The 13,889-nt window shown below is 46.8% G+C and overlaps 1 protein-coding gene across 1 annotated transcript in view; it reads left to right on the forward strand.

The window, feature by feature from the left end:
• LOC146182152 (uncharacterized) overlaps positions 1-13,889 on the forward strand; it is a 108,153-nt gene that overhangs the window by 20,944 nt on the left and 73,320 nt on the right. The window contains exon 4 of the mRNA XM_084575903.1: positions 5,450-5,719. Within this exon, the coding sequence (XP_084432029.1) occupies positions 5,450-5,719 (270 nt within the window). The remainder of the gene's footprint in view (positions 1-5,449; positions 5,720-13,889) is intronic.

Consider the following 13,889-nt stretch of genomic DNA (forward strand, 5'->3'; position numbering starts at 1 on the left):
CTCCCGTCCTCTCTTCGCTTCTCTGGTTGAGTGTTTTTGCGTTTCTCTTTCGTCACATTCCTTCGCACTGAAGGAACTTGCCCATCGGAGAAGTTTGCAAGAGTCTAACGGAATGTCGTGAGAATTAGGGCGAGTGAGACAGCTGGCGTCCCAGATGATAGTATACCGTTGCGGGTCGCTGCTGAAGTCCGGGAGTTTTAAGCTGCTTCAGCAAATACCTTGGTCGCACTTACCCTTCCTCTGTTTTTGTGGCGTTCTTGCTTTCTGCACGCCGTAATCGAAGAGAGATAAATGTATGTACTATGGTCCTGTTACCTAGCATGTATTTGCAAGTGAAGAGAAATCTTCCCAGATTACGTCCTCTGTGGTAGAATGAGGGAGTGAACAAAAGCAGCGAGAGCCGTAAAAGGACGAGTGAGTGAGTGAGTGAGTGAGTGAGTGAGTGAGTGAGTGAGTGAGTGAGTGAGTGAGTGAGTGAGGGAGGGAGGGAGGGAGGGAGGGAGGGAGGGAGGGAGGGAGGGAGGGAGGGAGCGAGAGAGGGAGCGAGCGCGCGCGTGTGTGTGTGTGTGTGTGTGTGTGTGTGTGTGTGTGTGTGTGTGTGTGTGTGTGTGTGTGTGTGTGTGTGTGTGTGTGTGTGTGTGTGTGTGTGTGTGTGTGTGTGTGTGTGTGTGTGTGTGTGTGTGTGTGTGTGTGTGTGTGTGTGTGTGTGTGTGTGTGTGTGTGTGTGTGTGTGTGTGTGTGTGTGTGTGTGTGTGTGTGTGTGTGTGTGTGTGTGTGTGTGTGTGTGTGTGTGTGTGTGTGTGTGTGTGTGTGTGTGTGTGTGTGTGTGTGTGTGTGTGTGTGTGTGTGTGTGTGTGTGTGTGTGTGTGTGTGTGTGTGTGTGTGTGTGTGTGTGTGTGTGTGTGTGTGTGTGTGTGTGTGTGTGTGTGTGTGTGTGTGTGTGTGTGTGTGTGTGTGTGTGTGTGTGTGTGTGTGTGTGTGTGTGTGTGTGTGTGTGTGTGTGTGTGTGTGTGTGTGTGTGTGTGTGTGTGTGTGTGTGTGAGTGAGCGAGAGAGCGAGCGAGCGAGCGAGCGAGAAAAAACAGCAAGAGCTGTAAGAGGATGAGCGAAGACCAAATTTTCCCAAGATCCCTCTGTGTTTGCTTCTGGCTCGGCGGCAAGAGAAATTAACATTTTATTTAACCTTATTTCTTTCATTGTGTTCCTTAGAACAATCATGATCCCTTTACTTTTTTTTTATTTTGCGGTGAATGGTGATCCAGGCGTAAAAGAAACGCTGACAGTGGTGCCTACCTTGAACGCAAACGAATCAATTCGTATTTCGCGCAGGCGGTAACTGCTCGAAGGCCATATCGGCTGTGGCTCGCTCCGTGCGAAGGCTGCTAGTGTGTGTTCATGCACAAATCTCTTGTTTGCCGAACATCAGGTGCGTCGAAATTCTTTCTCCTGGCCCAATACAGATTAATTGTTCGGCACACATGTTTTGTACGCTTTACTTACTTTTCCTTCTTTTTATGCTATAAAATTAGTGTCTTGCTACAGGCGGGCACTTTTTCCAGAAAATATGTTCAGCCTGATTCAACCTTGCAGAAAACGAGAACAGTTTGCTTCGAACTAATACCTTGCGAAATTTATACAGCCTTGTTCCGTTCTAAGGGAATGGTTACTATGATTAAAGATTTGCGATCCATATTAAATGACTATTTACCTCATAGTTCACCGGCTTGAGAGTATCCTGTCAAGCAATAAATTTTATTTTTGAAAGGAAATAATGGTGCGCCGCACCGTGAATATAATCGCCAATAAACGCGTAGCCTATTCAGAGCGTTCATTCACTAAAGGCGTATATTACTCATGATCGTCCAATCGCGTCTAGCACTACTAGAGAGAGACATCGGGATAGAGAGAAGGCACACTGAAATACACGTACGTGTATCTCGTTATTTCCCGTCTTTCCCACGCTGGATCTCTCGCCATTTCACTCCAACTAGTCAAAAGTGTCCCCGGTGCAGACGAAGAAGGGAGCACTACCACGCAAAAATATAGTTATGGGCAAAAAACTCTGGGATATGAGGTCGCAAAAAAAAATTATATATATATATATATATATATATATATATATATATATATATATATATATATATATATATATATATATATATATATATATATATATATAATCTGCGCGATCATGGCGACTACGCCGCAGATAAAGCTCAAACATCGCCTGATAAGTAGACGCGATAGCGATATACCATCGCCTTTTCATTTCGTGAATTTTTCAATATTTTTTTCTTTTAACTTGGTTTTGGGGAAAGGAAGTCGCAATGTCTCACTTGTCTGTAGAAACCGCGACTTAAAGTCAACGGCATACATCATGAGGCGCATATGCTCTGGGTTCAAATCCTTATCGCAAACTAGTCGCCAACTTGGCCACCAGTTGGATGCTAAATGAGAAGCGACATAATATGACACCACCCTGAATGCTCCAAAAAGGACGCTTGCGTCACAATATACAAAATCTCGTTCACATTTTTTTTTACTCGTTTTCCTCCGCTTTTTTTTTTTTTTTTTTTTTTCTGGGGAGGAAACGGGGGGAAGGGGGGGGGGCGGCGACAGCTTTCCGGCGGCATCATTCCTATACGCTATCGCGTAATAGTCTCGAATCGCGTTGGGGCATGCCTGTTCTATCCACCGAAAGATTGTCAGTCGCTCGCAGCGGATTAGGCATTGAAACGGAGCCAAAACAGTTTACATTCCCCCGAGCCCGCATCCTGCAAAATTTTCTCCGACTTTAAACACGGCTTCCAAATATTACAAAAATCTACAGCCCTAAAGCGAGAAAAAAATGCAAGAACTATTTTCTCGCCGCCCACACCAGGTACACTAAGACATTTCCGCACACAAAGAAGAGTGCAAGTCTCAATTTCGATCCATATTCCGTTGCTACCCGGAAATCCGCGATCCTTCCTCCCTTTTTCTTTTCCCTGTGGCGCTGAGCTTCAAAGCCAAAATATGACCTGCCTCATATCTGGTTTGTTCGTAGATGCGGTGAAGCAGGTGTTGCGGAGTGCGTTCCAAGGTTTACATCTCCCACCTTCTTGCTCTTATATGCGATAAGGTCCTTTGATGGAGCGTTGAAGATGTGCATGCCTGGCGAGTACCTGCACACGTCACTGCAAACACCACACCCACACAGCGCCATTCCCACTTCTCGAATGAACACCAACGCTCGGATAGCAGTCTCGTTTCTTGTCCGTGCTTCGTAATCCACTCGAACATAAAAATAAGAAAGTCGGGCAGTTTAAAAGAATGAAACCTCAAATGCAAATCACGCGACATAAATGTATGTGAGCTCCAGAAAGATGAGGTAACGTACTCTTATTATATACTCGTGCAATCTATCGTCACGCATACCCGTCCTATTGTATTCCCGGCGGCTGGTATGAAGGAGAGCATTTGCAATATCTCGCTGCGGATTTCGTGAAGGGCTGGTGAAAAAGATTTTCTTTCCATTCGTGGTATCAGACTCTGCAGCCCCGTTCGATTCTCAATTTTGGCTGATGAAACGTGTGTCTACGGATACTCTCAAAGTCGAGTGCCTTGAATGATTGCGCTGAAAGGGAATCATCGGAGTTCCCTGTTTCTTTGCGATCACCTGCTCACGTCTATTCTCGGTATTTTTCTCTCGCTGTGTTCATACATACAAGATGTATCGCTTAGCTCAGCTTTAGTTTTTTCATAATTACTCCAACCCCCTCCGCCTCATCCAGCGTTCCATTTTACATTTCCTAGTCTAAGATGGAATACTCTCGAGAGACTAGTCGCGAGGAAACAATATTAGCACACGTGACTGTCGCCAGAGCTGTGATATTTGACCACGCAGCGCTGTGGTTCCTATAGACTTGCGAAAAGGGCCGTTCCTATTTTTGCAGCACAAGGGCGGGCCGGGGGGGGCGGCAGTAAATAACCTTTAACAATCGTACCAATACCCCAGTGTTGAAGTGCCGACCTTACGTGACTGCTGTGCATGTGGCATTTCTTTATATCTAGATTATCATGAGCGACGATGGCTTCTATTTGGTAGTTTTATGTGAGCAAAAATAAATTTTTCCTGGCCCGTGACAGCTCGCTGCACCCCCTAATACTGAAGAATAGGAATGGTCATGCACTCTGGTTACCAGCCTCTTCGTCAACCGCAGCACCACGCGTTATCGTTCCGGTGACCCGGTGATCCGTCACGTGTGCTAATCTATTTTACTCACTACTGCACACATTAACCTTAGGCTCTACCCTTGCGTAGAAATAGGCACAGGTGTGTCGTAGGTGCATATCAACTGCGCCATGTTGGCGACTGTCATATCTGCACCGAGCCTCTTCTCAGCACAAGAAAGATGAGCCAGAACAACGGGGAGATTTAGATGCCGTTGGTGACAGATAAGCTGGCCCATGAAACCTAATGTAATGCAAATGTCTTATTCAGAAGAAACTGTTAAAATGAGGTATGGCTTCGTGCGGCCTTACACTGTTATCGGTTTCCAACGCCCGTCCTTGCGTATGCTGACAATGCTTACAGTGAAAAATTTCAACAAAGTATGCAGCATTTATCAGACATCGAGGACACTATCTCCTCAGGGTAAGAACACATTTGAACGTGCATTTCGAGCTATGTATCTTGTGTCACTCATATGTGCCGCTAAGAATTTCCTTGTGAGTTCAATCACGTTATTTTGATCCGCTTAATCAGAGCCACCGGTTCATTCCGCATGCCCCCTTGACCTTGTTAACATCACCTGTGTTGAAAGAAGCGCGAGCGGCCCGGCCCCTCTTCCGAGTCCGAATTATCGGGATTTTATTGTTAGCAAACAATATTAACGGGTTCTTAGAGAGAGACCAAGCGAACAAATATTTGTTTCTTGAATCAAATTACAGGACGTTTCAACTTCCAAGGCTAGGAGCCCCTTGGTAACTGCCAGCGGCCAGGACTTGATTTATGACTTCATTTGATCAGAACCTGCACTGTTTCTTCTTTTCTAATAATCCCTGTACTGAGTAAAAAGAGTTTCAGTCACTGACCAAGTCAATATGAAAAAAGAAGACGTTTCGGAACCCCTACGGGTTCCTTGATCACAATCTCCGCATCCTTGATCCTTGATTGTGATCAAGGAACCCGTAGGGGTTCCGAAACGTCTTCTTTTTTCATATTGACTTGGTCAGTGACTGAAACTCTTTTTACTCAACTACCATGCCTGACCAGACGAACTTTCGTCGAACCCTTGACTAATCCCTGAACTGCTTTCTAAGTGCGTACATGTCCATATCATGTGGATCATGCTTGCCTGTGTCAGGCAAAGTCTCTATTTTCCATCGAACCGTTCCAGGTACCATTTTAATAACGTCTTTGTTTTTTTTTTTTTTAACTTGCGTGCCATTTTCACCCTTGGCTGCAGGTTTCTGCGATCGTCTCTTCGTGGCCGAGTGGATCCAGGGTATGGAACTGGAGGGCCACGACAACCGCGTGCTGCGCAACGCCACGCGCCGGGCCTGCCTGGAGGCGTGCGTCGCCGAGCGCTCCTTCGTGTGCCGCTCGGCCGAGTGGGACGACGACGGCGGCGAATGTCGGCTTAGCCGATACGACCGCTTCTCGCGACACGTGCACTTCGGCCGCGCCGCACGACCGTCGGTCTCTTACTTCGACAACACGTGTGCATACAAGCCCGGTGAGTTCCACGTTCCAAATAATCACCTGATTTAAGAAGCAAGGAACAATGGGTAGCCCAGTTAGAGCACTATAAGGAACCTGCACTGCGTAGGTATACGCTGCAATTGTCCCGAGCGTGATTCAAAAATGCTACTGTTAGCCGCTTGAATCGCGATAAATGACTGAGCATGTTCAGCAGCATTATAGATACGCGTGTGACAGATAACGTCCTTGCCCAGGCGCTCTAGATGTAGCCCAGTTATCTGACACACGCCACGCAAAGCTTCGACAGAGCGTGCAGTATGATCCCTGCAAGCTCATACAGGTGGCGTGAAAACGCTCTAAACATCCGCCTTAGAAGTATTTGCTCTTCTCGCTAGGATATGCGTTACTGCGTGGTAATCAATACAGCAAACTTCATTGCAGGTTACCTATAGCCCAGTTAGCGAATATATAAACTGGTGATGTACTAGCTGAGCGTGGCATGAGATCAGAAACTGAAGTTGGCCATATCTTTTGAGGTGGTGGAGTACGGGATTACGTTACCGTTGCTTTATTACAGCTAGAAAATAGTTATTATGCAATATAAGGGCCTTTAATGGCTCATGCTGTCGTGAACAAAATGTGCCCCGCTTTTGCGGCCGCTCTGATTGGCCGAGGCGGGATGACGTCATAGAGGTCTCGACCAATCACAGAGCCCCACCACAGTAGGCGCGAATGAGTGCCTTATATGGCCACATGCCAATCAATTATCAATTACTGATTAATGACTAATTAATTGATTAATACTTACTAATTAATGAAAATAAGCAATTACCTTACTAGTTGATGTCTGATCAGTTACGTAATGACTAAATAATTAATTATGAACTACTAATCAATGCCAGTCGCGTAGCAGAATGGGGCACTTAGGCTTTCACCTTTCACTACTATAGCCGCTAAGTCTCTCGTAATTTTTTAGATTAGCTTCGCAGCAGAGAGGGAAACTCTGGCACATATAGCCACATACTTCGCCTTTAAGCATATAGCATGTCATCGTATTCTAAAACTCCTTATCAGAATTTCGGCTACAGTGGTCGATAAAGCTGCTCAATCGCATGTATAGAAAAGGTTAAGAAATCCTCGTAGGGACAAGTACGGATACGGATACGCCCTGTTGGTTCTGATTTACAAAAAGCTGAGTTTTCCTTTTTTTTCTGGAATGCTCTAAGCTCGGCTTATGCCTCAGGCAAAAGCAAGAGTAGTTTGGCTAAAATGCTTTTAAACTGGATCGCAGTGCGTCGCGTGCTCAGATATTCTTTTCGATACCCTGTTAAGTTATCATTTAGTAGAAATGTTTTCAGACTCGCATTTCACAGATGTCAATTTCCGGCATTAGTCTTACGAGCCAAAATGTGCAGCTGACACAAACACACTTTCTGGATGATAAATGTGTTTTCCCCAAACTAACATTTGGTTTTCACGCGGCGCCTCGCTTCCTCCTTCTGCTAATTAGTCATGGGGAAGTAAGGAAGACAAATGTACAAAAAGCAAGGGGAGGGAGGGGGGGGGGGGGGGGGTAAGCGCTCATCTATCTTTATTAGGGAAACAGGCTTGAAGCCGTCCTGAGGAGTAGCGCTGCTTTCTTCGGCTTGGTTTTGGTTATCTACGCACTCATAATGATCTTCAAAGCAGACCTGGACGGGCAAGCAATCAAGTTGCGCTACTTCGCATCCCTTGCTGCTTACTCTCCGATAGACGAGAGATGGGGAAAAAGAGCAAGCGATACGCTTTCACCGTCTCGAGTGGCGGGGAAGCATTTCAGCCGCACTATGTTGTTACGGTGCTCGGAGGACCGGCCGAGTGGGCAGCGGCGTCTTGGTCAAAAGCGCGGACATGTTTGTCTTGGCCGCTGTGTCGCGTAATCGGATTTGCGGATGGCCGCACACGCCGCATCCGGAAGCCTGCTGCAGGGAAGGGGAGGGGAGAACAGGAAGACTCCCCATGGTCTTTCTCTTCTCTCCATTTCCTGCATGCAGTACAGTTGGATGCATCGATCCTCTTAAAAGGAGAGGATATGCGGTTCATCTAAGGAGTAGAGTGCACAAGTTCCACGTAGACAATGCTCCGCCGCATACTTGTCGTTGACAGGCTCCACCCCTTACTTCTTTTTTCCCTTTTTCCCTTTTTCCCTTTTTTCTTTTGACTGCTTGATTCAGCGTACCATAGATGTCCCTGCTTCAGGACGGGCTTCCAGTTTTACAAGTATGACTTGGCGGAAAGTCGAAGCGGGGGTACAGCCCTGTGTTTATGAAAGCGTAAAAATTGGAGATATGTTTCCTCGCCCTGTTTTCAAGGGACTGACCGCGCGAATCATCATATCGTAAAACCTTAAACCGTGGATTTGGCGAGCGCCTTCGAAACAGCGTTCTTGAAAAGTTTGTATTTGGGAATCTTCGTCTTCTTGTATTTCAAGGTGGACCCGGACGAGATAGGTAGGCAGCCAGTCAAGGTAGTCACTCAAATTTTCTAACTTCCTCAATTTCTTAAACTGGAGCTCCGTTTCTGTACTGCACTCGGCGTCGTTAACCAGTGTAATAGCGTATAAATAATGCAGCTCTAAAAGCAGGTATATGTCATTGCTGCTTTCAAGCACACATCCCGTTGAGCACCGTCTTAGCAGCACTGCAGATAACTACCCGCAGGGCAATAGCGCAGTGAGTTTAAGAATACTCATGTCATCCTGTTTGTATAGATCCCTTATTCTTGTCCGTTCGATCAGTTCCCTCCCTCCCCCTTTTTTTCAGCCGCGCACTTCAATATATTTGCGCCCGACTTATGGTCGTGGAGCATAGACCATGGTCCCCGTTCACGAGCCCCAACTTCCCTAGTCTTGCATTTGGCTCGTATCTCTTGGGACGTTGAATTGAATTAGGGACCGCTCCCCTTTCGGGAAGCGCATCGTCGTTTTCGCCGTCGTCGTGTGTTTGCCGCTTTTTGACTGCAGCGGCGATGCCGCGGGTCCTCAAATCAAGCCGCAGCCGAGGCTGCCCCGGGGGTGTTTGCGGTCCGTCGCTCCTGACCGAGCTTTGGGACGCCGTCGACGGAGCGTCCCGAAAGGCCGTGTATGCTCCATCCGTCTTTGCGAGGAGCCTCAACCAGTTTTGTGGTGAAAAGGAGCGGATTCTCTTTAAAAAGAAATTTTGCAACAAGTTTTGCCCCTTCTGGCTACTTTTGCAACGACGGCGACCGCTTACAGTATAACGTACCCCTCGCTTTTTAAATGCTGGATGACTCAAGCGACATGTGCTTCGACTGCTGTCCTCATAGCTATTTTTGGAAAGGAAGGATGAAATTGTACGAATAGCTCGGGATGCTGTGATTTGCTGTGATACACGTAGGCTTTTGAGTAAGTATGAGAGTGAGTGGAAAAGTCTCGGAAGAGGGAGAGAGAAGGCTTATTAAAATGTTATGTATCTGCAGGAGTGGTCTTCGGTATCTTCAAGCTTTTGAACACAATCAGTGCGGCGTGGACTATGGGAAAATGGACGTCCACTGTATAGGGGCACACTTCATCAAGCGAGCACTGCGTACATAGGGAACGAGGTATTGTAGAGTGATATCTTGTCTTCTATAGAGTACTGTCTAGTACTCACACTATCTTGCTTACTTCCACGTGCACTATAATTCATCGGTGCTTTTCATACTGAAATAGTAACCATAGTAACCAAGTAACCAAGTAGTCACCATAGTAATCAAGTAACCAAGCTGCATACACAAAACGGGGGGAAGTCATTGAAATCTAGCTCCATAAGAGTATAAGTGCAGGAAGCTCTGAAGTTATCCACTATCACAGAACGCCACGTGTTACACTGATGGGATCATAACAGTCACCACATCTACGACGGGCGAAGCGGACAACACAAGCATGTCCGCCTGTGTAACCAAAATAGATTATAGTTTTCTTCTTTCATTACTGAGACGAGACGGTCGAAGTGGACGAAGGGAGTAAGGAAGTACTACTTCTCTACCTGCTCTTTCGTGAGAACGAACGGCCACTTTATGTAAAAAAGGTCGTCAGCAGAGAAGGAACATTCAGAAATTGGAAGACTACGTGCAGAGTGCGTTGAAACGATGACAGGAAAGAAAACAGGCGTTTCCTAACATCGTGTCAAGCAAGCTTCTTTAACACTGCGCCAGCTGAGTGTGGGAGCCAAGGAGAAGCAGCGTGTAGACGCGCTCGGCCAGCTGATCGCAAAGCGACCGCTGAAAGGTGTTCGGGAAGTTCAGCGCGAGTGTCCATTTTTTTCTCTCGCCTGAATGGTTGTCAGTCACAGGCGCATCCCAATACGCGGAGTCGGCCGGAGCGCTCAGCCCCGTTGAAGGAGGACAGGGAATAACAGGGCTTATTAATCATCGCGCTTGGACTCCGTTCCGGGCGCTGAGGGCGGTGTCGGGAACTTGCTTGGGGAGCTCCGGGCTACAACGCCCACGTTACTGTACTACCGGGAGAAAACTGTAGGGAGAAATGGCGGACCAAGAGGGAGGGAAAGGAAGTGTCCGCCGCTGTGTCTGACAGCAGACACTCCCTAACTCTCTATAGCAGGCACGACCGCTAAATAGCCGGTGCAGCGTTTGAAAGGCTGGGCGGAGACTGCCGAATAGCGGGAGTTCGGGAAGTGCACAGTGGAGCACTGCTCTGAGTGTGTAGCGCCCGCATACATCTCTCCGCACCTCTCCTCGCAGGAGGCGGGATATATGCAGGGCATGGGAAGGTTACGTAGCGGAGCCGATTAGCGAGTTTGTTGAAGGCGTGCACGCAATGTGTGTGATTCACGTACCACAGAACGCTGCCGAACGGCTTCGGCGGAAGCACTGCTGTGAGTTGCAAGGTTTAGGGAGGAAATAAATTTGGTCCCGTTGTTAGGCGCTCTTAGCAACACTTTTTGCTGCGTCTTACCTATCGACAGTCTTTCACAGTTCTTTCATAGACTCACATAATATCGCAGAATATCGCGCGGATCGCAGCAGTTTCAAACATGTAAGTTATTGAAATTTTAGGCTCAGTGCCGCTTTGGGCTTCTGTTTGGCATGCATGTATCTCCTTTGTAGCACCAATAACAGCGTCACCGAGAACCAGACTTGCAGAGAGTGGTAACGGTAAACTTTCCTGGGTTCTTGAAAAAAAAATAAAACGGCGCTAGGCCCCGGTTCCCGTTACGCGAATGCAGCTATGCCATCCTTCTCTTATTCGCCCGCTTAGCAATGGAGTCTTTCATAAAGCACGCATCTCGAGCATAGTGCTGGGTCCTGTTCGAGAAAAAGGGCGTGTACTTCACTGTGGACTTAATGGTCTGCAGGTACAAGATGCGCGGTAACTGTAAATAAGAGTCTTGTTCGTGAAACGTTGAATTTCTTCGTCGGCTGCGCGTCAGCACTCTGCCTAATTACTCAATGCTTGAACATTGCAGGCAATGTGCAACTGCCGTGCGATAATCTCCGACGAAGCTGTCGCGGGCGTTTTAGGGCACAAATCCGTCCTGCGGCATTTACAAACGCTGTCCTGAGTCTTTCTCTCTCGAATTAGCACTACTTGTTGCTTTCATGACTAAGAGGTAAACAAACAACGCGAGTCGCCAGTTATGGTACAAAAGGCAAAGCGGAGAAATGATAAAACAGAATAGTAAGGGTTAAGGAACCTATAACAGTGGTTACAAAATACGTTTTCTGGTGAGATTTTTCCTCTCGATAGGTCAGTCGTTACAGGCAGAAATACGACGGCTGAGTGGTTACGACAAACCCTACCCAGTTGGACAGGAGCATTGTTCTTTTTTTTTACGCATTCTAAAGTGCTAGCTCCAATTTTTCAGGACCATTGAATAGGTTTGGGGCGTCGTCTGGGTTTTTGCAACTGCGGATTGAACAAATCCGAGCAAATGCTATGATTCACACAATCTTCCCCGCGTGCCTTCCTTGGATTTCATTGATCCCCGTAATATTCACAGCGATGCGAAAGACCATTTTCATGTCACCGTGGTTGCCTCAAACGATAACAAAACCATACAAAGGGCGCCCTGCGGCGTCTCCATACATCGTCCCAAGAGCCCCAGGGGCCGGAAGCGAGACGCATCTCTCCACACAAGCAAAGCATGCCCTATAAGTGAATCTTGCAGAAACTGCGATGCAAAACGAACGAAACAAGCAAGGAGGTACGTGAACAACATGCGAGCTCTCCAGAAAGGAAGGAACCCAACGCACATGATTTATGGGTTGCACTAGTGAAGAGTGAAAGTGGGGAGCGTTACAATGAGCTCTGGCTTTTGCCTCCCTAAAACTGTGCACCGTCACTGAAGCTGGAGGGAGCTTGCCTTCCCTACTCAAGCGTCTAATTTGCCATCATGTGCCCATTAAGAACTTGCGATAAGTGCGCGTCTTTGCGATCTTAACAGGACCGTGATTCGGCCCTACATTAAGGTAGCAAATAGCGGTACAAGGGGAGAGGGTGGACAGGAGCTCCCGGGACCCTATACTCGGGTCTTGAAACGGGAAAGTAAGACGGGGAAACAAACACCCCACGACGCTCGTAGAATGACTCTAAGCTGTATCTTAATGCAAGCACAAAAATAAGAGACTTGTAAAGCGGCTGCGAATTCTTTCCTAAGCGGTGGTCCTGTCGACTGCGCCATATATATGGCCACTCTGAGATGTTGAAGTCACCGTATAACACTCCGTTGCTAGCCAGTAGAACCTTTTCTTTCGATATGAATACAAAGGTGCCTATAGGCGTTTACCTTCCATATATATATATATATATATATATATATATATATATATATATATATATATATATATATATATATATATATATATATATATACAACTTTGAGGTGATGTCAGTTATCCTGCTTCCTTGACGCTGCTCCCTTTTAAGGAGATGCGTAGTGTAGCTGTATGCGTGCGGGGAAACACCTTGCCTTCTTCTTTAGGCCCGAAGCTCATCCATCTTGGGGCATTATCAATGTCAGCACGCGAGCGCTGCTCTTTCTCGTGGTCGTGGCGGGCGTCAGGCTTGGCCGTTGCCGCTAGTCTGAGAAATGCGACAGATGCGGCGGTGCGCACCTAGCAAAGTGTGAGGAAGCTATCAGTAACCAAAATAAGCAACAAGGTGCGCGGCCGTCCTCTTCAGGCCATAAAAACCGTGCAGCCTTGGGAAAGCTGCAGGAAAGGTCTGTACTATGCGCAGCCGCGTTTATGAAGCTGCCTGCTCCCGTTAGACACGTTGCGAATGACCAGCGTCAGGGCTTTCACGTCTTACTGGCACCTGTCAGTCATAAAGATATCCTAATACGTAAGTAGAAGCCTTCAATCATGTGAAACCACCGGCAGGCTGATGCTTACGCTCAGCGTTTCCTGGTGCTGTACAGTATTTCGTGAGATAAGCGTAAAGTATTTTTCATCCTACCAACCTTACCGCTTTCAAAAGCCGGGGACAAAACCTATATCACGGCTATACCCTGAGGCAATCAGGTGCGGTGGAGCACATATGGGAATTTACGTCCTTAAATGCTTTTATTTTATTTTTATTTTTTGCGTCTGACACCGTCGTTCTCTTTTTTTTTTGTCTTTTATTTTTCAGGAATATAAATGCGGCAATGCTTTTGAAGCAGTTTAGATTTTCCTCGACGAGTTGCTTATGCATTTTTGCTCGTCGTTCGGCCGTGAAAGAGTGCCCTCAGAATCCTTAGGCACATATTGAAAACGCTTCTGTTGGACCCCTCTTCGGACAGCATGACGCATTTAATTTGCATTATATACGTATGAAATGTAGAGAGAAAGAGGATTTTTTTTTTTTTTAGTACTCCTGTGGTCACTTCTAAATTCCAGCATTCGTGAGCTCATTTACAACCGACGCGAAAAGAAAAAAAAAAAAAACAGGTAAAGCTGGAAAACCACTAAAAATCAATATCTTTGCGGAATCTCAATCATTAGGCTAACTACGGTTGTCGCAACTGTGGGAGCGTCATTCTTCGTTTACTCATTAAAAAACTCCAGCCGCCAATAGTTGTGAATTGCGCACCGTGAAGCCGCCTTCAAACATCGCTGACACAGTCACGCAAGAAGCGCGATTTTCCGTGGTGTGCCAACTGCACGTGTCATGAAAAAGCTCCGTTCTATTAAGCCACCGAATGTAATAAACAGCACGAAATCTT

Source organism: Amblyomma maculatum, chromosome 8 (genome assembly GCF_055883805.1).
Source record: "Amblyomma maculatum isolate TAMU_Amacu chromosome 8, ASM5588380v1, whole genome shotgun sequence".
Classification (NCBI taxonomy): domain Eukaryota; kingdom Metazoa; phylum Arthropoda; class Arachnida; order Ixodida; family Ixodidae; genus Amblyomma; species Amblyomma maculatum.